The 15,435-nt window shown below is 44.1% G+C and overlaps 1 protein-coding gene across 2 annotated transcripts in view; it reads right to left on the reverse strand.

The window, feature by feature from the left end:
• slc8a4b (solute carrier family 8 member 4b) overlaps window positions 1-15,435 on the reverse strand; it is a 112,654-nt gene that overhangs the window by 63,537 nt on the left and 33,682 nt on the right. For both annotated transcript variants that reach the window (XM_030075566.1, XM_030075565.1), the window contains exon 2: window positions 222-496. In XM_030075566.1, coding sequence (XP_029931426.1) covers window positions 222-393 — 172 coding nt within the window. In that variant the 5' untranslated portion in view covers window positions 394-496. The remainder of the gene's footprint in view (window positions 1-221; window positions 497-15,435) is intronic.

The following is a 15,435-nucleotide window of genomic DNA, read 5'->3' on the forward strand; positions in this document are numbered from 1 at the left end:
TTAATTTAATAATCACACAGAGCTCTGCAGCAACAGACCACGAGGAGCAACCAGTGGGGGTGTTTTGTCAAAGCTCATTGTCAGTGCACACTCAGTAAAGGATATTTTCCATTTGGACCCTATTATATCTTATTGAAAAGAACCCGAGCCGTATTAAAGCCGCACTTTTATCCTTTCCTATGTGTGTTAAGTCAGTTCGCTCGCAGAGAACACCAACCCACCTTCCTGACAGGGGTCTCCGCCCGCTGAGCAGTTTTTATCAGCCCCCTGTGCCGAGTGCGCGTGGATCGATCCAGGCAGCGACAGGAGCAACAGGGAGGCGAGGAGGAAGAGGAGGGAGGATGAGGAGAACGGGAGGAGGCGGGAGGCGAGAAGGGGTGGAGGCTCTGCCATGGCTGCTGAAGCCCCCTTCCACTGAAGAAGCTAAATTTTTTTTTTTTTACTGGACTCTACTGAGTTCTCCTGGGTCGGCTCGAGTCAGTTTGGCGTCTGAAACCTGGAGACAGAGAGAGAGAGAGAGACAGAAAGAGAGAGAGAGGGTGGTTAATTAACCTTTCACTACAAAAACATCTCCTGCTTTATTATCAGCTCATATCCATTGCATTGAACCAGTGTGCACCGCAGGCATGCATTAGAAACTGGTTCAGCATTAAGCCCATGGCACAATATAACAGCGACTCTATTCTTTACTTATATCACACTTCCCAAAACACGGTTGCAAAATGCCTTAGCGGGAACGGAAAGCAGATAAAATCAACGGCAAAAGCAATAAAAGCAAGGTTAGAAATATAAAGGTGAGGTAAGTATCATAAAGCGGGGGGTCAGAAGCAATAATAAAAGGTCATTACATAAAAGCAAGTCTATAAAAGTGTGTTTTAAGAGGCGAGGTAAAAGATGGTACAGATTTGGCAGCATGAGCTCCTCAGTGAGGTCAATCCCAAATCAATCCCTCGTGGCAGAGAACAAATCACTTGTTGTTTTCAAACTACACTTTGGAACAGCCAATAGGAATCTCTTCTTTTTACTCGAGCCTTCACAACAGCCAATCGGATGCTGCTTGCGGAGTACAGGCTGCAAACTGACTCATCATAAGTAACTGAACTAGAAATGCTAAAATAAGGGGGATGTGATCTCCTCGTGTATTTACAAGCGATTATACACAGCCCTGTGTGCATGCAGCCAACTGTAACACCCAGCGCCTGTCTGTGATGTCAACACGCGCTGGGCTGAGAACAAACAGTCGACGGCCAAGCTGCAGCTGCAATATGTTTCCATGACTTGGAAACTGAAGAGGAACAAAATGACTTTTCAGTTGGACCAGAGATAATCTGTTGTGAGGGAAAACTGCACAAAAAGAGGAAGAGACACAGCTTGAACTAGCCCTGCGAGGTCAAATCGGTGCACACACACACACACACACACACACACACACAGGCACACAGCATTAGTCAGCCTCGTAGTCGGAAAATGTGCTGACACACATACGCACATCTGCAGGTGGGCACAAGCGCACACACATTTTCACACACAGTAAAAGACAGACGCATGCATGAGAGCCGAAACACGGACGCGCACACACCCACACACACACACGTGTGTGCATACAGAAGAAAGCAGATATGTATATGCACACACAAACACACACTGAGCATAGACCCACAAAGCTCAGAGAGAACACAGAGGCACACTCATACATGCAGAAATAGAAGCACACACACACACACACACCACATGCAGTGTTAGTCAGTCCTGGACTCCTGGATAAAAATGCTGACCCTGTGTTCACACACCTCCACACACACACGGTTAGTCATGTGGGCTGACACTAGCAGGGAGTTGCTGACCCTGTCTCCATCTATCTTCCAGGATCCTGCAGGCCTGACATCGACCTGTCACTTCGGTCCTTGGCTCCTCTTCTCCTCCTCCGTCTGCCTCCCCGTCTCCGCTGCTCCTTCCCACCTCCTCTCCAACACTCCTTCCCACCCTTCTCCTACCCCTCTTTCTTTGTTTTTCCTTTAAAACAGCGAGGTCGACCGCCCTTGTTGTCTCCGACGGTCAAACTCAATCAAGACGCTTCACTCCTCCTAACCCCAGAGCTGGACACTATCAGACTTAGCCTTGGTGTTGTATAAACAATTTTGCACATAATAAAACTTGTATATTTTAAAAATTCTACTTCACTATGAAATGTTTGACCTTAGCCATATGATTTTAATCTCTCCAAATCCTCTTGGAATGCAAATGAATGAAGGCAAGGCACACACTAGGCAAGGCAAGTGAGGCTAGTACTGTAACATGACTGTGTTCGCCACAGAAAGGCAGCTGATGAACTAAAATGTTAAAGAGCTGAAATCGTGTTAAACCAATTAACTTGTCAGAACTTCAAAACCAAGGGCAAAAACAGCACGCTTTTCCAGTTCCTTTTTAGTCTTTTTAAATTGCAGAACCGAGGAAACACCATCTTTTGATATTTGGACGCACTCCAAAACAACAAGAGCTGATGTGATTGAGTCTTCTTCTTTTTCACTGCTTGCTTTTTTTCCATCCAACACTGTGAATGTGCCACTGGACTGTGCACAATCTGGATTTGTGTAAGCTTTATTGACCATGGAAACGGTAACTATGCACGCATCCTTTTTTCAGTACCGCTATGTAACTTCCCTACAGTTGCGCACATTCACACGTGCAAACTGCCCAGTGCACAGTCTTCTGCTCGCGGTCACTGGAGTGACAAAAGAGCACGTCGGCAGTAGCTGCTTCTCGTTCTGCCCTGGAAATCCCTCCGACATCTCGGCACGTTCCCCCTTCTCACAGTGGCTTGTTTTGCTCAATAATCCTCAACCCTCTACCTCGGTCTCCATTTCCGTCGCCTCTCCTCAACATTGTGCTCTTCCTGTATCTCTCGATCTCTCTCTTACCTCCTGCCCCCCCATATCTCCTGCCGTCCTGCATCTCTCTCAACCTACAGTGCACTCACACACACACACACATACACACACATACCCCACTTCATGTTTCTAGCACCTCTCCATATCCTCCTCCTCTCCCTCCTCCCTCTCTTCACACCCCCTCTTTGCCCATACCATTTCAACCTCAGCTCTCCTCTCATTCCTCTTGGCCCATAATCGGGTGAATATGTGCAAGAATATGCGCATTTGCGGGCAAAAGTAAAGTAGAAAGTCAATAAAAACATAAAAGCTGATGATGGGAAAGCAGGAGGAGAGTTAGACGTTAGCCACATTTACTCTCTCTGACTGCATCTCATCTAAATGCAGCAGGCTAATGCACAAATTGAAACTCGGTGGCTGCTTCATGAAAAATTGTACGACTGAGACTTGCTCTTTTACCCCATTAGCCTACAGCACCCTGAATCAGAGAGGCTGACTGAATTTCTCACTTAAATGCGCACGTTTGGGGCCTGACTCAGATTCAAAAATCTTATTAAAATGTCTTGAGTGAACATTTATGATTAGCTGCAATGTCAGCAGTCATGGTTGGGCCAAAGGGTTGCATGGCGCCTCACAGCAAGACGGCCCTGGGTTCGATTACCAGGCCGGTATATGAGGGTCCTTTCTGTGTGGAATTGGAGATGCTATGACCTTGTTCAGACTGCCAGCCAAAAGCAGACTCATTTTAGAAACAGCAAAAAAACACATCAGATGTGATTTGGGCAAATGAGGTTCAAACCATATTTGGAGTTGGTTTGAAATGCGACTCCAATCGGATTTCTACAGATGCATCTCCATCCAGGACACTCTGGCCACTCAAACAGGATTTCAAATTATCTTTTGCATCACACGCAATGCGACCGACGATGACAACATCAAATCCAGAGTGACTGAAGTGAATCAGCGTGGAGCAGAATCCCTGCTGCTACAAGAAGAGCGGCGTGGAGGACAACACAGAGAACAACAGACACTGAAATAAACTCTCCGCTAGCACTTTGGGGGAGACTTTCGCACATTTCTGATGTGTACGTGTTGGAAAGCTGTGTCATCAGCGTACATGTTTACCACTCCTATGTCATTACCACAGCAACCCATACAGACTGACGGTTATTGAGGCCTTGACACACAAATACAATCTCATCACTTGTGAGTAACAGTGTGCACTGTCTGTTGTCTGAACAAGGCTTAATTTGTCCATAGGTGTGAATGTCAAGAGTCAGCCGACAATGGACCAGCAACCTGTCCAGGGTGTTTCCTCATCTTCCACCCAATGAGCGCAGAGACAGTCTGCAGCAGCCCATGACACTAATTAGGATAAGCAGCTTGGAAAATGAATGAATGAACATCTGGGCTCACAGAAAGCTGTTATCCCATGGGTTCAGACAGAAATGTCATTTTTAGATAGACTTGTCTTATATTGCCAAACCTGAGTCAAGTGTAGCCCTTCAATGACAATGCACAAGGTTGTGCGCAAGAAAGATGACTGTTCAAAGAGACATTTTATTTTTGAGTTAAGGTGAATAATAGTTGAGGGAAGTGGCTGCTTCGGTGGACAAAGCAAGCGGCATGGCAGGATAACAGGCAATATATTTCTAGGTTGACAGATTAGTGGCGGCAAATATAAAAGATGCTACACAAATTCACCGTTATGAAGTCGGGCTGGATTTCTGCATTGAGCGAGCTGGAACATGGTTTTAGTTTGCGAATCTGGCCCGAGCTGCACGCTTTGGTGTTATCTGTGAGCAAAGCCTCACTCTCACCAGCAGAAGTGGCATCAGGTGTTTTGTAAAAATCCATAATCATACAGCAGCCAGTGGAGAGGCTGGAATCCCCAGACTGACATTAAAGTGATGGACTTGCGCAGCGCTAAAAATACATCCAAACAGGTCTCAGTTTTGTTGTGTTGATGTTCTCTCTTTTCCAGCCACCAGGTCTGAGACCATGTCCAGAGATTTGAAATGACCTCTGTCTATGTGTGTGTGTGTGTGTGTGTGTGTGTGTTTGCGTGTGTGTGTGTGTGTTGCGCATTTCCCCAAGGCTGTCTCTTGTACGACATGAATCATTCTGACAGATCGCACACAGCATGGCCAGTCATGACATTTCACAAGTCTGACGCTGACGCTCGCCGGTTGCCCCCCCCCCCCCCCAAATGTGAGCACGTGCACACACACATTGTTGCACCGTTGCATAGAGACACATATGTGCACACACAGAAACCATACATACACACACATACACACATATACAAACACGCCTTTCCAAATGTTTCCTTCTGCCCTGCTCATTCTAACCCTCTAACCAATAGTTGTTAGTGTGTGTGTGTGTGTGTGTGTGTGTGTGTGTGGCTGGAGGAAGATAATTTGATAATTGAGTGATGCATGATTCTACAAGGTCTTTATATGTGAAAGGCTTGAAGATACTGATATAATTAGTCAGAGAGAGGAAGAAATAGAATAGAATAGAATAGAATAGAATAGAATAGAATAGGATAGAATAGAATAGAATAGAATAGAATAGAATAGAATAGAATAGAATAGAACAGAATAGAATAGAATAGAGCATTTATCAGTGCATCGTCTGGGCAAAAGCAGAATTTCTCTTGGATGAAAAGTAATTAGCCGCGTTGGAGCCCTGGGAAAAAGTCAGCAAAACGCAGAGATAAGAAATTAAATCTCTTATCTTAGAGCAACAAAAAAAAGAAAAGAAAAAAAAAAAGAGGAACAAAACGAAGACTACACAACAACAACAACTACACCAGTGACAGACAAATAAGGTCATGTGTTGAACAGTGTCCATCTGTCTGAAGGAGAAGTTGTTTGTTGAATGAACCAGAGCGGTAACCTCTGTCCAAAAAGTCAAACTGGAAATGTTAAGCATACAGTGTGCCAAAGGGCGAGAGAGAGAGAGAGAGAGAGGGAGAGAGAGAGAGAGATGAGAGTGAAGGAGACAATGCACATATTCACACCCACAGTACATCACATCACACACACACACACACACACACACATGAACACACACACATATACATTGAGGTGGAACTATTCCATTGAAGGCTATAAGAGCACTGACCATGGTTGTTGAATCATATCACATCAGCCGAGCTTCACTGCTCTGCCTTGCTTGGCATCGTGAATCACCACACACACGCACGCACACACACACACACACACACAAACACACACACACACTGGAGCGCTAATGCTGTCTCAGGGTTAAATGACATTTGGTTCATCTTGCCATGCTCAGTTTGCTTTGCTGCTTTCATTAGTCTATCCCTCCCTCGCTCCTTTTCTTTTCTTCGTTCCTCTGCCTCCGTCCGAAAAACACACACACACACAAGTCACGCCATCTAATATCGAGCCTTAACTCCATGCTTCTCTTACGGAAGTGAAAGAAATTTGCAGAGGAAGTGCGATCAGTTTGTTTTGACCCTTCGAACACCCCCGAGGGTGTGAGATGAAAAATATAGAATGTTTTTTTTTTGTAACATCTCTTAACCTTATGAAGGCCTTCTATATTTAACCCACCATTAGAGCAGAACTTGGATTTATATACTTTCCTGACAGCACAAGTACACATTTTCCTTTTTTTTTTTTTCTTTTCTATCAACTTTGATGAATCTTGTATCATTTTCGAGACATTTTAGTGAAGATATGGCTGTTATTCTGCCTTGTCTAAGATATTGTCTCTGGTTATGAATAAAGATCTGCACAGGATTAGTTGTATTTTGAGTGTATTTTAGTCTGCACCAAATACAGTGTCATCAAAATCAAGTCAAGGCAGGCAGACTTTTGATCATAAAGTTGTAATTTTTGAAGTTCTTGCACCTGTGCACAAAACTTTTCCATCCTCTAAGATATTGGGTCCCATTGCAGTTTCACTCTGTGTGAAACTGCATTGCAAACAACTGGATTTATTTCACTTGTTTAAGGGAAATATTGAATTTGAGACCAAATTACTTGCTGAGATGGACATTTTTGCAGTGCAGTCTTCCCTGCCTGCTCTCTCTCTCTCTCTCTCTCCATCCTCCTCTCTGTCCATCCCTCTCATCCTCTACAGCCTCTTGTTTATTCATCCCTCCCACAATGCTCCATTTTCTCCCTCATCATCTCTCTCTTCCTCTATCCTTCCAACTCATGCTGTTCTTGCTTTACATCTCGCTATCTCGCCGCGCCGCCCTCCCTGCCTCCCCTCCTCTTCCCACCATCCCTCCTTTTGTTGCCCCCTCATCCTTCATTCTGTCCATCCACCGCAGCTCCCTCTCCTCCCTTCCCTCCATCACCTCCTTCCCCCCTTATTCCCTTCCTCCTTGTCTCTCTAATGGGGTTATTACCCCTCCTCCACAGAGAGTGGAAGCTTGGGAGAAGAAGCCAGCGTGACTGATCTTGGTCATAGCCCTGATGTGTTTGTTTGTGTGTGTGTGTGTGCGAGTGTGTGTGTGTGCGCGTGTGTATGTGTGTGTGTGTGTGTGTGTGTGGCTTGATCCCTGCAAGTTTACTGGTGTTGTGCAGTGTGCAAGAATTTGCTGTGTGTGTACGTGTATATATATGTGTGTGTGTGTGTGTGTGTGTGAGCATGCGTGACTGATCTTTGGCTGTAGCTGTGGAAGCTCCAGGCGGGGGGGTGGGGTGAGTGGGGTGTAGTTGGAGGGAAATGGAGGGGGGGGGCAATGAGGCGGGCAAGGCGAACCCAGCAGGGAGCAGTTATTGTTGAGCAGAGAGAGGGAGAAAGAGAGAGAGAGAGAGAGAGAGAGAGGGAGAGAGAGTCTGGCTGCCTGTGGAGCTCCAGAAAGCTTTGGTTACTGTTAGGACAAGATTAGAGGAGAACCGTGGAGATGACGCAAGAGAGGGGAAGAGAGAGGAGGTGGTGGGGGAGACACAAAAGGGGAGGCAGAACGAGGTGGTGAGAAAAAAAGAAATGAGCGTATGGAGAAAAACACTGAGGAGAAAGACAGAAACAGAAGAAAGACAGGGAGGGAGGGAAAGAGGGAAAGAGAGAGGGAGCGTTTCGGGGATTACAGCTATTGAGCAGCTGAGGATCTGATGAGATGCGTAATTAGGCAGATTTAAGGGCGATAGTGAACGCGCCCCACTGGGCCGCGGATACAGCTGTCCAAGCGCGTTAAGAGAGCGCCGCAAAAAAGTGCCGCCCGCACTCCGGAGCACGGCGCACATTTCAGGAACGACAGCAAACGCAGAGCCGCGGCGGTGTGACGTGAGCCCGGGCCGTCCCCCTCCTCCAGAACCCGGCTCCAAATCTGCTGCGCACACATCACTAAGCTCATTACTCGTGTGTCACCGCGACGGTGTGCGAGCGCGTCCCGTCGAGTTGGAGCAGCTCCGGCTTTGAACAGTTTCAAAAAATTTCTGCACACGCTGTCGGGCACGGCACAAATTTTGGAGCGTTAGCAAACGTATCCCGCGGGGCGAGAGGCAGCCAGCGATGCACCTGTTCCTGAACTCTCCCTTTATTTTAGGAAAGTGCTGCAAAGTGTTCACCAACATGCCTGTTTAAGGTGAATGGAGGTGCTACACTGCAAAAACGCAAAATCTTACCAAGATTATTTGTCTTATTTCAAGTCAAAAATGTCTTATTCCTAGTCAAAATATCTCATTACACTTAAAATGAGACATGGTCACCTCAGAAGTAAATTATTTTTAGACAATTTTCACTTGTTTCAAGTGAATTTTCACTTGAAAATTTGCTTGTTTCATTGGCAAAATTTGCCAGTGGAAAAAGTGAAATTCACTTGAAATAAGTGAAAATTAGCTAGAAACAAGAAACAAATTTTGCCAACGAAACAAGCAAATTTTCACTTGTTTCAAGCAAATTTTCACTTCAAACAAGAGACAATTGTCTAAAAACAAGTTACTTCTGAGGTGATCATGTCTCATTTTAAGTGTAATGAGATATTTTGACTAGGAATAAGACATTTTTGACTTGAAATAAGACAAATAATCTTGGTAAGATGTTGAGTTTTTGCAGTGTAACCCTTTTGGCTAATCAAAAATGAAGGTCTGCTTTGGTTTATCTCATAGTGTTGCCAACTTGCATGAAATCTGAAATTTAATACTGGAATACTCAATCGGAAGTCAGGCTTACGCTTATATAGACTTAAATGTAGACTTAAGGCTTGGAGGAGTATAAGTATGTGTGTGTGTGTGTGTGTGTATGTGTGTGTGTGTGTGCGGTCAGCACTCTGGTGGTCAATTAGTGTACCTCCCTACAGGACTGTGCTCAACATTGATCTGCCACCAGACTCATCCATCACTCTGTAAGGCTCACACACACTTGAACACAGACACAGACACACTCACACACAGCACCGCAGGACACGTGCCCGTAACTACCCAAGCATACAGTATGCAAAGAAAACATTCTTAGCATGCATGAGCAAAACACACACACACACACACACACACGCAGAGTCTACACATAAACATTCACACACAAATACGCACGTGCAAGCATTTCTGACAAAGCATACAGTCAGCAAAGTAATACACGCAACATGCTAGGGGCACACACACACACAGACACACACACACACACATAATCAGCAGCACAAATAAGATGCTGCATGTATAGATGTCAGTTTGAGTCATATGATGTGTGCGGAAAGTTGGATCAAGCCTCCAGCCAAGGTCAGCGCGGTGAAGACACGCAGAGAGAGAGAGAGAGAGAGAGAGAAAGAGAGAGAGAGAAGGAAACTGCGTGTAATCTCAGGGCCTTTGATCACCTCTTTAGTGTTTCTGTCTTCAGTGTGATTCTTTTTTTTTTTTTTTGGGTTTTCTCCCTCTACTTCTTCCAAATAAGGACTGCTTCCTGTTTTGACCTGTGGCAGAGTCACAAAAAGGACCGAGTGAAGGTGAAACTGAGGCGAACGGAGGGCGGAGTAGTGCACGTCTTGATAGTTTGAAGCGTATACTATACAATATAATATAATATAATATACAATATATATAAATTTGAATGGAGTTACATTATTGAACGTGTCCAGCTATGAATTACACCACAGCCCGGTCTGGAGTGACCAGATGAGGATGGGACAGGGTGAGCTGGGGGTCGCCGTGGTCACGTGGCCTCCGGTGATATTGTTCATGAGCATGATGTCAGCTGTCTGTCATAAGGACAATGAAAAGAGACACAGTGATTGACACAGTCAGTGTGTTTCTTGTTTTCGTGGATTACGCATAACTGGATGTTCCCCAGGTCCCGGGACGCTGGGTGATGTGTCAGCTAAAGAGGGTTAAGTTACCCTCTGCATCTGTTTTAATTCAACAGCGTCATAGCAATGTGTCATCGTCATGCATTGCTGCTATGTGTCGTTGTTTAGCGATTCGCAGCACAACTGTACAGAGCTAAAAAAAAAAAAAAAAAAGAAGAAATACAACAGCCATAATTCATGTTGGCTATGGAGACAACAGCGCCCAGCAGCAACACCAAAATAATGTTTCATAACGACCAGAATTTCATGTTTTATTAACTGATCAAATTTGGGGTTCGTCTAATTTTTAGGACAAACGGGGCAGGATTCGGCATTCGGGATGGCTGTTTGTAATTCAGTCCTGTCCCGAATTCTCCAGCCTTGAGCACAAACACAACTTCATCACTGATCTCCCTTCAGTTCTCTTTCTCGATTGTCATTCTTTCCATGTTTAGGATGTTTTTTTAGGGTCATACACGTAAAACCTCGAAGATAACATAAACCTGCAATATGGCACGTGGTATCACATGTGATATGAGACCATGAGAAGTGTGAATATAAACTTTCTCAGGCTCTTAGCGGTCTCTTCATCGAGCGCGCTGCACAACCATTTCAGGGTGTGTGTGGGCGGGACGCCAACCAAATGGGTTAAAAGGCTTTTAATGGGCTGTGACATAAATAAGAGAGAGGACGATGATGGCGATGATGACGCATGATGTGATGGTGTGGAATGAGAATGAAGTGTGTGTGTGTGTGTGCGCGCAAGTGTGTGTGTGCGCAAGTGTGTGTTGGCGTGCTACTTTATGCCAGTATTTTCTCCTTATGTGTGTGTTTGTGTACTTGTGTGCACTTTATTAGGGCTGTTTGGCTCTTTGTGTGGCTGAGTATCTGTGTGTGTGTGTGTGACCAGCGAGCATGTGAGTGTTAAAGGCTCTGGAGGTTCAAATTAATTTTTCAGAATCATTTCATCAATTAAAACATTGGCTCAAATAGGCCTTGTTATCGCGAAATGGTAATATGTGTGTGTACGTGTGTGTACGTGTGTGTGTGTGTGTGTGTGTGTGTTTGTGTGCACACTAACCAAACAAAAAGCACAGTCTACAATACAGTGCAGTGGCTTTTTTCTATCATTTTATTTTTAATCACTTTGCGTCATAAAATATGACCTCAGATTGACAAAGTTGCACTTTTTAAAAGGAAAAAATAGCAGATTAAAGACTTTTTAAAATCATTGTGTACACTTTCTTGTTGGATTATGAAAAAAACACGTTGGAAGGGGAAACAGACATTTTGATTGTGAGATTATAGACACTAAAATGGTTGTAGGGAGAAAAAGGACAGTGAAATCGGATTAAGTTACCATTTGGATATAGAGCTGCAAAGTGGGTGGGGTTATATTGGGCGGCCGGGGCTCTGGAAGTAAAAAAAAAAAAAAAAAAAAAAAAAAAAGTAATAAAAATTCTATTCAGTTTCCTAAATGCAGTGTTAAAACTTCCCCGTTTGGATCATCGGGACGAACAAATAGAAAAAACACTGAAACGATTCAGCTTCAGTGAAAAAAAGCCAAAGGTACAAAACTGCGTACTACAACTCCCACAGTGCACTGCTTCAGGAAAACAGCCAGTCGCTGAGGTTAACGTTCTGTCGTCAACTTCACACACACATTGTTTGATCTTTTCAACAGCTATGGTGCCGTGTTTTTTTCTCCCAGTTGCAACCACAAATGTAAAACACAGTGTAATATAATGAACATGTTATAATATATTTTGAGACTCATGGGTAGTGTAGTTTTTTAGCCCCATTTGACAAAATAAACTGATAGATGAAACAAAGCTGAAACATTTACGATCTATGGCCATTACATAAGCCTATAACTGTGGTTTATTTCTCCAGAAGGCTCCCAAGACTCAGTGCTGAATAATATTGTGACAATTATTAAAAACTAGAATCTAATCTTCCCTATTTTGACTTCATATAAGAGAATATATAGGAGTAACTATTGTGATATATCAGCATCAGGATATGTTTCTTTAATACAAACGAGGATTAGAATTACATCGGCAACAATGGCCCTGCAACAAGAAGAAGCGAATGAGGATGAAGAGTGTGTGTGTGTGTGTGTGCGTGTGTGTGTGTGTGTGTGTGTATGTGCGTGCGTGTGTGTGTCAGAAGCAGTGAGGGTGAAGAGTTTATCATCACAAACATCCCCTCGTCCCCCAGGCTTGGTTTGGATGGATGATGCAAGTCTCTCTCGCTTCCTCTTTTCCTCCCCTCTCTCTCGGCCACTCGCTGTCGCCTCCCGCTCTCCTTTTTCCTCTCTCTCTCTCTCTCTCTTTTTTTTGCTTCTCTGTCTCGGACTCCCCTATTTCTCTCCTTCTCTCTGTCAACCCCTCTCCCTCACACACACAAAATCCAGGCCTTACACTTGTTCCCAAAGCTTGTGCTCATCTTTGGCTCCTATTTACAATCCCTTCTTCCCTCTGTCTTCTCCTCTAATTTCCTCTATCCCTTCGTTTTTCACTCCATTCACTCTCCCTCTCTCTTGTGTGACAAATAACAGCAATCTTAATAAAAAAAAAAAAAAAAAGGCTGAAGAAAATCCCCTTGTCACCGACAGCTTAGAGGGAAGGCAGAGAGAGAAAAAAGAGAGAAAGAGTGTCCATTTGCATCCATGTGAGTGTGTGGTGTGTGTGTGTGTGCACGTGCATCTGTGTGTGTATGTGTCAGTCAAAGAGAGCTTTGGAGGCTTGACTAATAGACTCATCAGACGGGGAGGAGGGGAATGAGAGAGGGTGAGAGAGAGAGAGAGAGAGAGAGAGAGAGAGAGAGAGAGAGAGAAAGCAAACAGAAGAACAATAATAGGAAGCTGCATTAATCCCTCTTGATCTCTCTCTTATAACCCTAGTAAGTAGTAAAACAGGCAGGCACACACACACACACACACACACACACCAAACTGCGCAGCGACTGTGACTATGGAGCAAAACACACACACATCCCACATATACACACTTACACACACACACCGTTTTCCTATCCATCTCCATAAGCACCCTCTCCTATGTACATACTCTTTTATCTCTAACTGTCACACACACACACTCATACATGCTCACACACACGCCACGTATCACCCACTCATTCCATACTCATGATAATAACTTTGGTATCCCATTAGTCGCCGTGGTAACAGCATAGGGCCTGTCATGGTCTTAAAGTCAGAGCAGCTTCGCCCTCTTTGTGTCATTCTTTATTTTCTATATTTATCTTCTCCCTCCCCTCGCTGCTTGTCATATTTCTCGAGTACATATCAGTGACATAAGCTGGCTTTCCATCCATTTTTCCTTTTTTTTTTTTTCACAAATCATGATGTGTCAACGTAGAACAGCTGAATGGAACTGGAAAATTGGGGGAACGCTTCTGCAGTGTTGCAAAAAACACGCTCTCATGTTTGATAAAAAGTGATGAAAATGTATTAGTCGGATAAATACGGCATCCCTGGCGATACTGGACTGATGACTGGTTCAGCTTCATGATGTTGTGGAACGTCTTTGAACCACAAAGCCCTGTCAAATTCCTTCTTTTTAACTTTGGATGTAACATTGACACTTGTCACACAGCCAACAATAAAGACCAATGGAAGCTCAATTCTGTTCCTGGAGGACTCTTCCCATGTTTCTGGTGTTTTATGCTTTTTGTGGACATTTATAAAGTCTATTCGCATCAGTCCAGCTGATGCAAACTCACATTATGCACTTTTTTTACTATTTTTTTTGAAAATAACAAACTTGATACTTCCTCATACCTAAATCTAACGCGATCACATTCAAACCTCAGAAGCCATCGGCCATTGCCTGATGACACTTTGGCTTCTGGGGACGATTTTTTTAGGCTCCCAGTGTCGCTGCTCGCTTCCCTGTTCCTTTTCTGTTTTAGTTTCTGTTACCAATTCTTTTATTACACAAGTTGTGAATGCTTCTCCACACAGCAGACAGACATCAATACATTTTGTAGGTGTTTTAGGTCCAGATGACATTTTAGCCAATTGTGTTCTGCCTCTTTCACTCCTGACACTGCGGACTATTTACCTGCATAAAACCAGCCAGACTGAAAACAACAATACCAAGATCTTGTCCCTTGCTGTTTGTAGAGATTGAATTTCACGAGGTATTATGTCTTTGATTCAACCAGGAAAGCACATTCTTGAACTATTTCTAAGATTTTGCACCTAACACAAGGTAGCAACTCCACTGAGTCAAAAACCCTGCCGGCCTCGTGCCGGTGCATCATTTGGACATGAGGAAATACAAAAGTTGGTCTTGATAACATACAACCTCCAAAGCGGACCCTCTCCATCCCTGCGTGATCACGTGGCTTAATGAAATGCGGATAACGCTGCACAAATCATATGGAGTGCTTTTTGTGGGAATTCTTCTCTCTACACAGACCCTGAACACACCGCCATCAGTGTGACTCTGTTCAAACATGAAATATCATTACAGGCCCGCTGTGCTCAGACTGGACGCTGTGTTGTCCTGTCAGTAGCACGGGCTTGCACGCAACAAGAATAGCCTGGCTAATGGCTTTCACACCTTTACACACACACACACACATGCACACACACCTCTCTCACCAGTGTAGAGCTAGTTTTGTTGTAGGCATCGATACAGAAAAAACAATCCAGCCTCTTTATGTAACATATCAGCCTCTACAAGTTCTACAAGGCAAAAGGAAATGAAGAAAGAGACACGTGACGAGAAAATCACAAAAATTGATTCAGCCCGAAGCTTGGAAATCATTAAATAAATGAATCTAATGAATTTATACACTCTCAACCCAAAAGTGAAAAAATACCCAAAGCAAAACACTCAAAACAGAGCAATATCTCTGATGATTAGCACAAACAGAACAAGAAATGCAAACATATTTGCGGCACTAATACTGACTCATGAACATAAGCTGGACTTAACTGGCACCATAAAAGAATCGAAACAATCATAAAGTGTTATGGTGGCGCTGAGGGAGGGAATAAAAAAAAGAAAGAACAACATCGGAGAGAGAAGACAAACAAGATGAAAGCAGGCAGCGGAGCCCTAACCAGCCCTGTGCTGTTATGGTGTTACCACGGTGATTAATGGGATAGGAAAGTTATTATCATTATCATTATGGGTATGAAATGAGTGGGTGATGCGCTCGGGGTGAACGTGTGTGTGTGTGTGTGTGTGTGTGTGTGTGAGTGTGTGTGAGTGTGTGTGAGCCGGATGGGAAAGAAGGGAGAGT

This window comes from Myripristis murdjan, chromosome 18, assembly GCF_902150065.1.
Source record: "Myripristis murdjan chromosome 18, fMyrMur1.1, whole genome shotgun sequence".
In the NCBI taxonomy this organism is placed as follows: domain Eukaryota; kingdom Metazoa; phylum Chordata; class Actinopteri; order Holocentriformes; family Holocentridae; genus Myripristis; species Myripristis murdjan.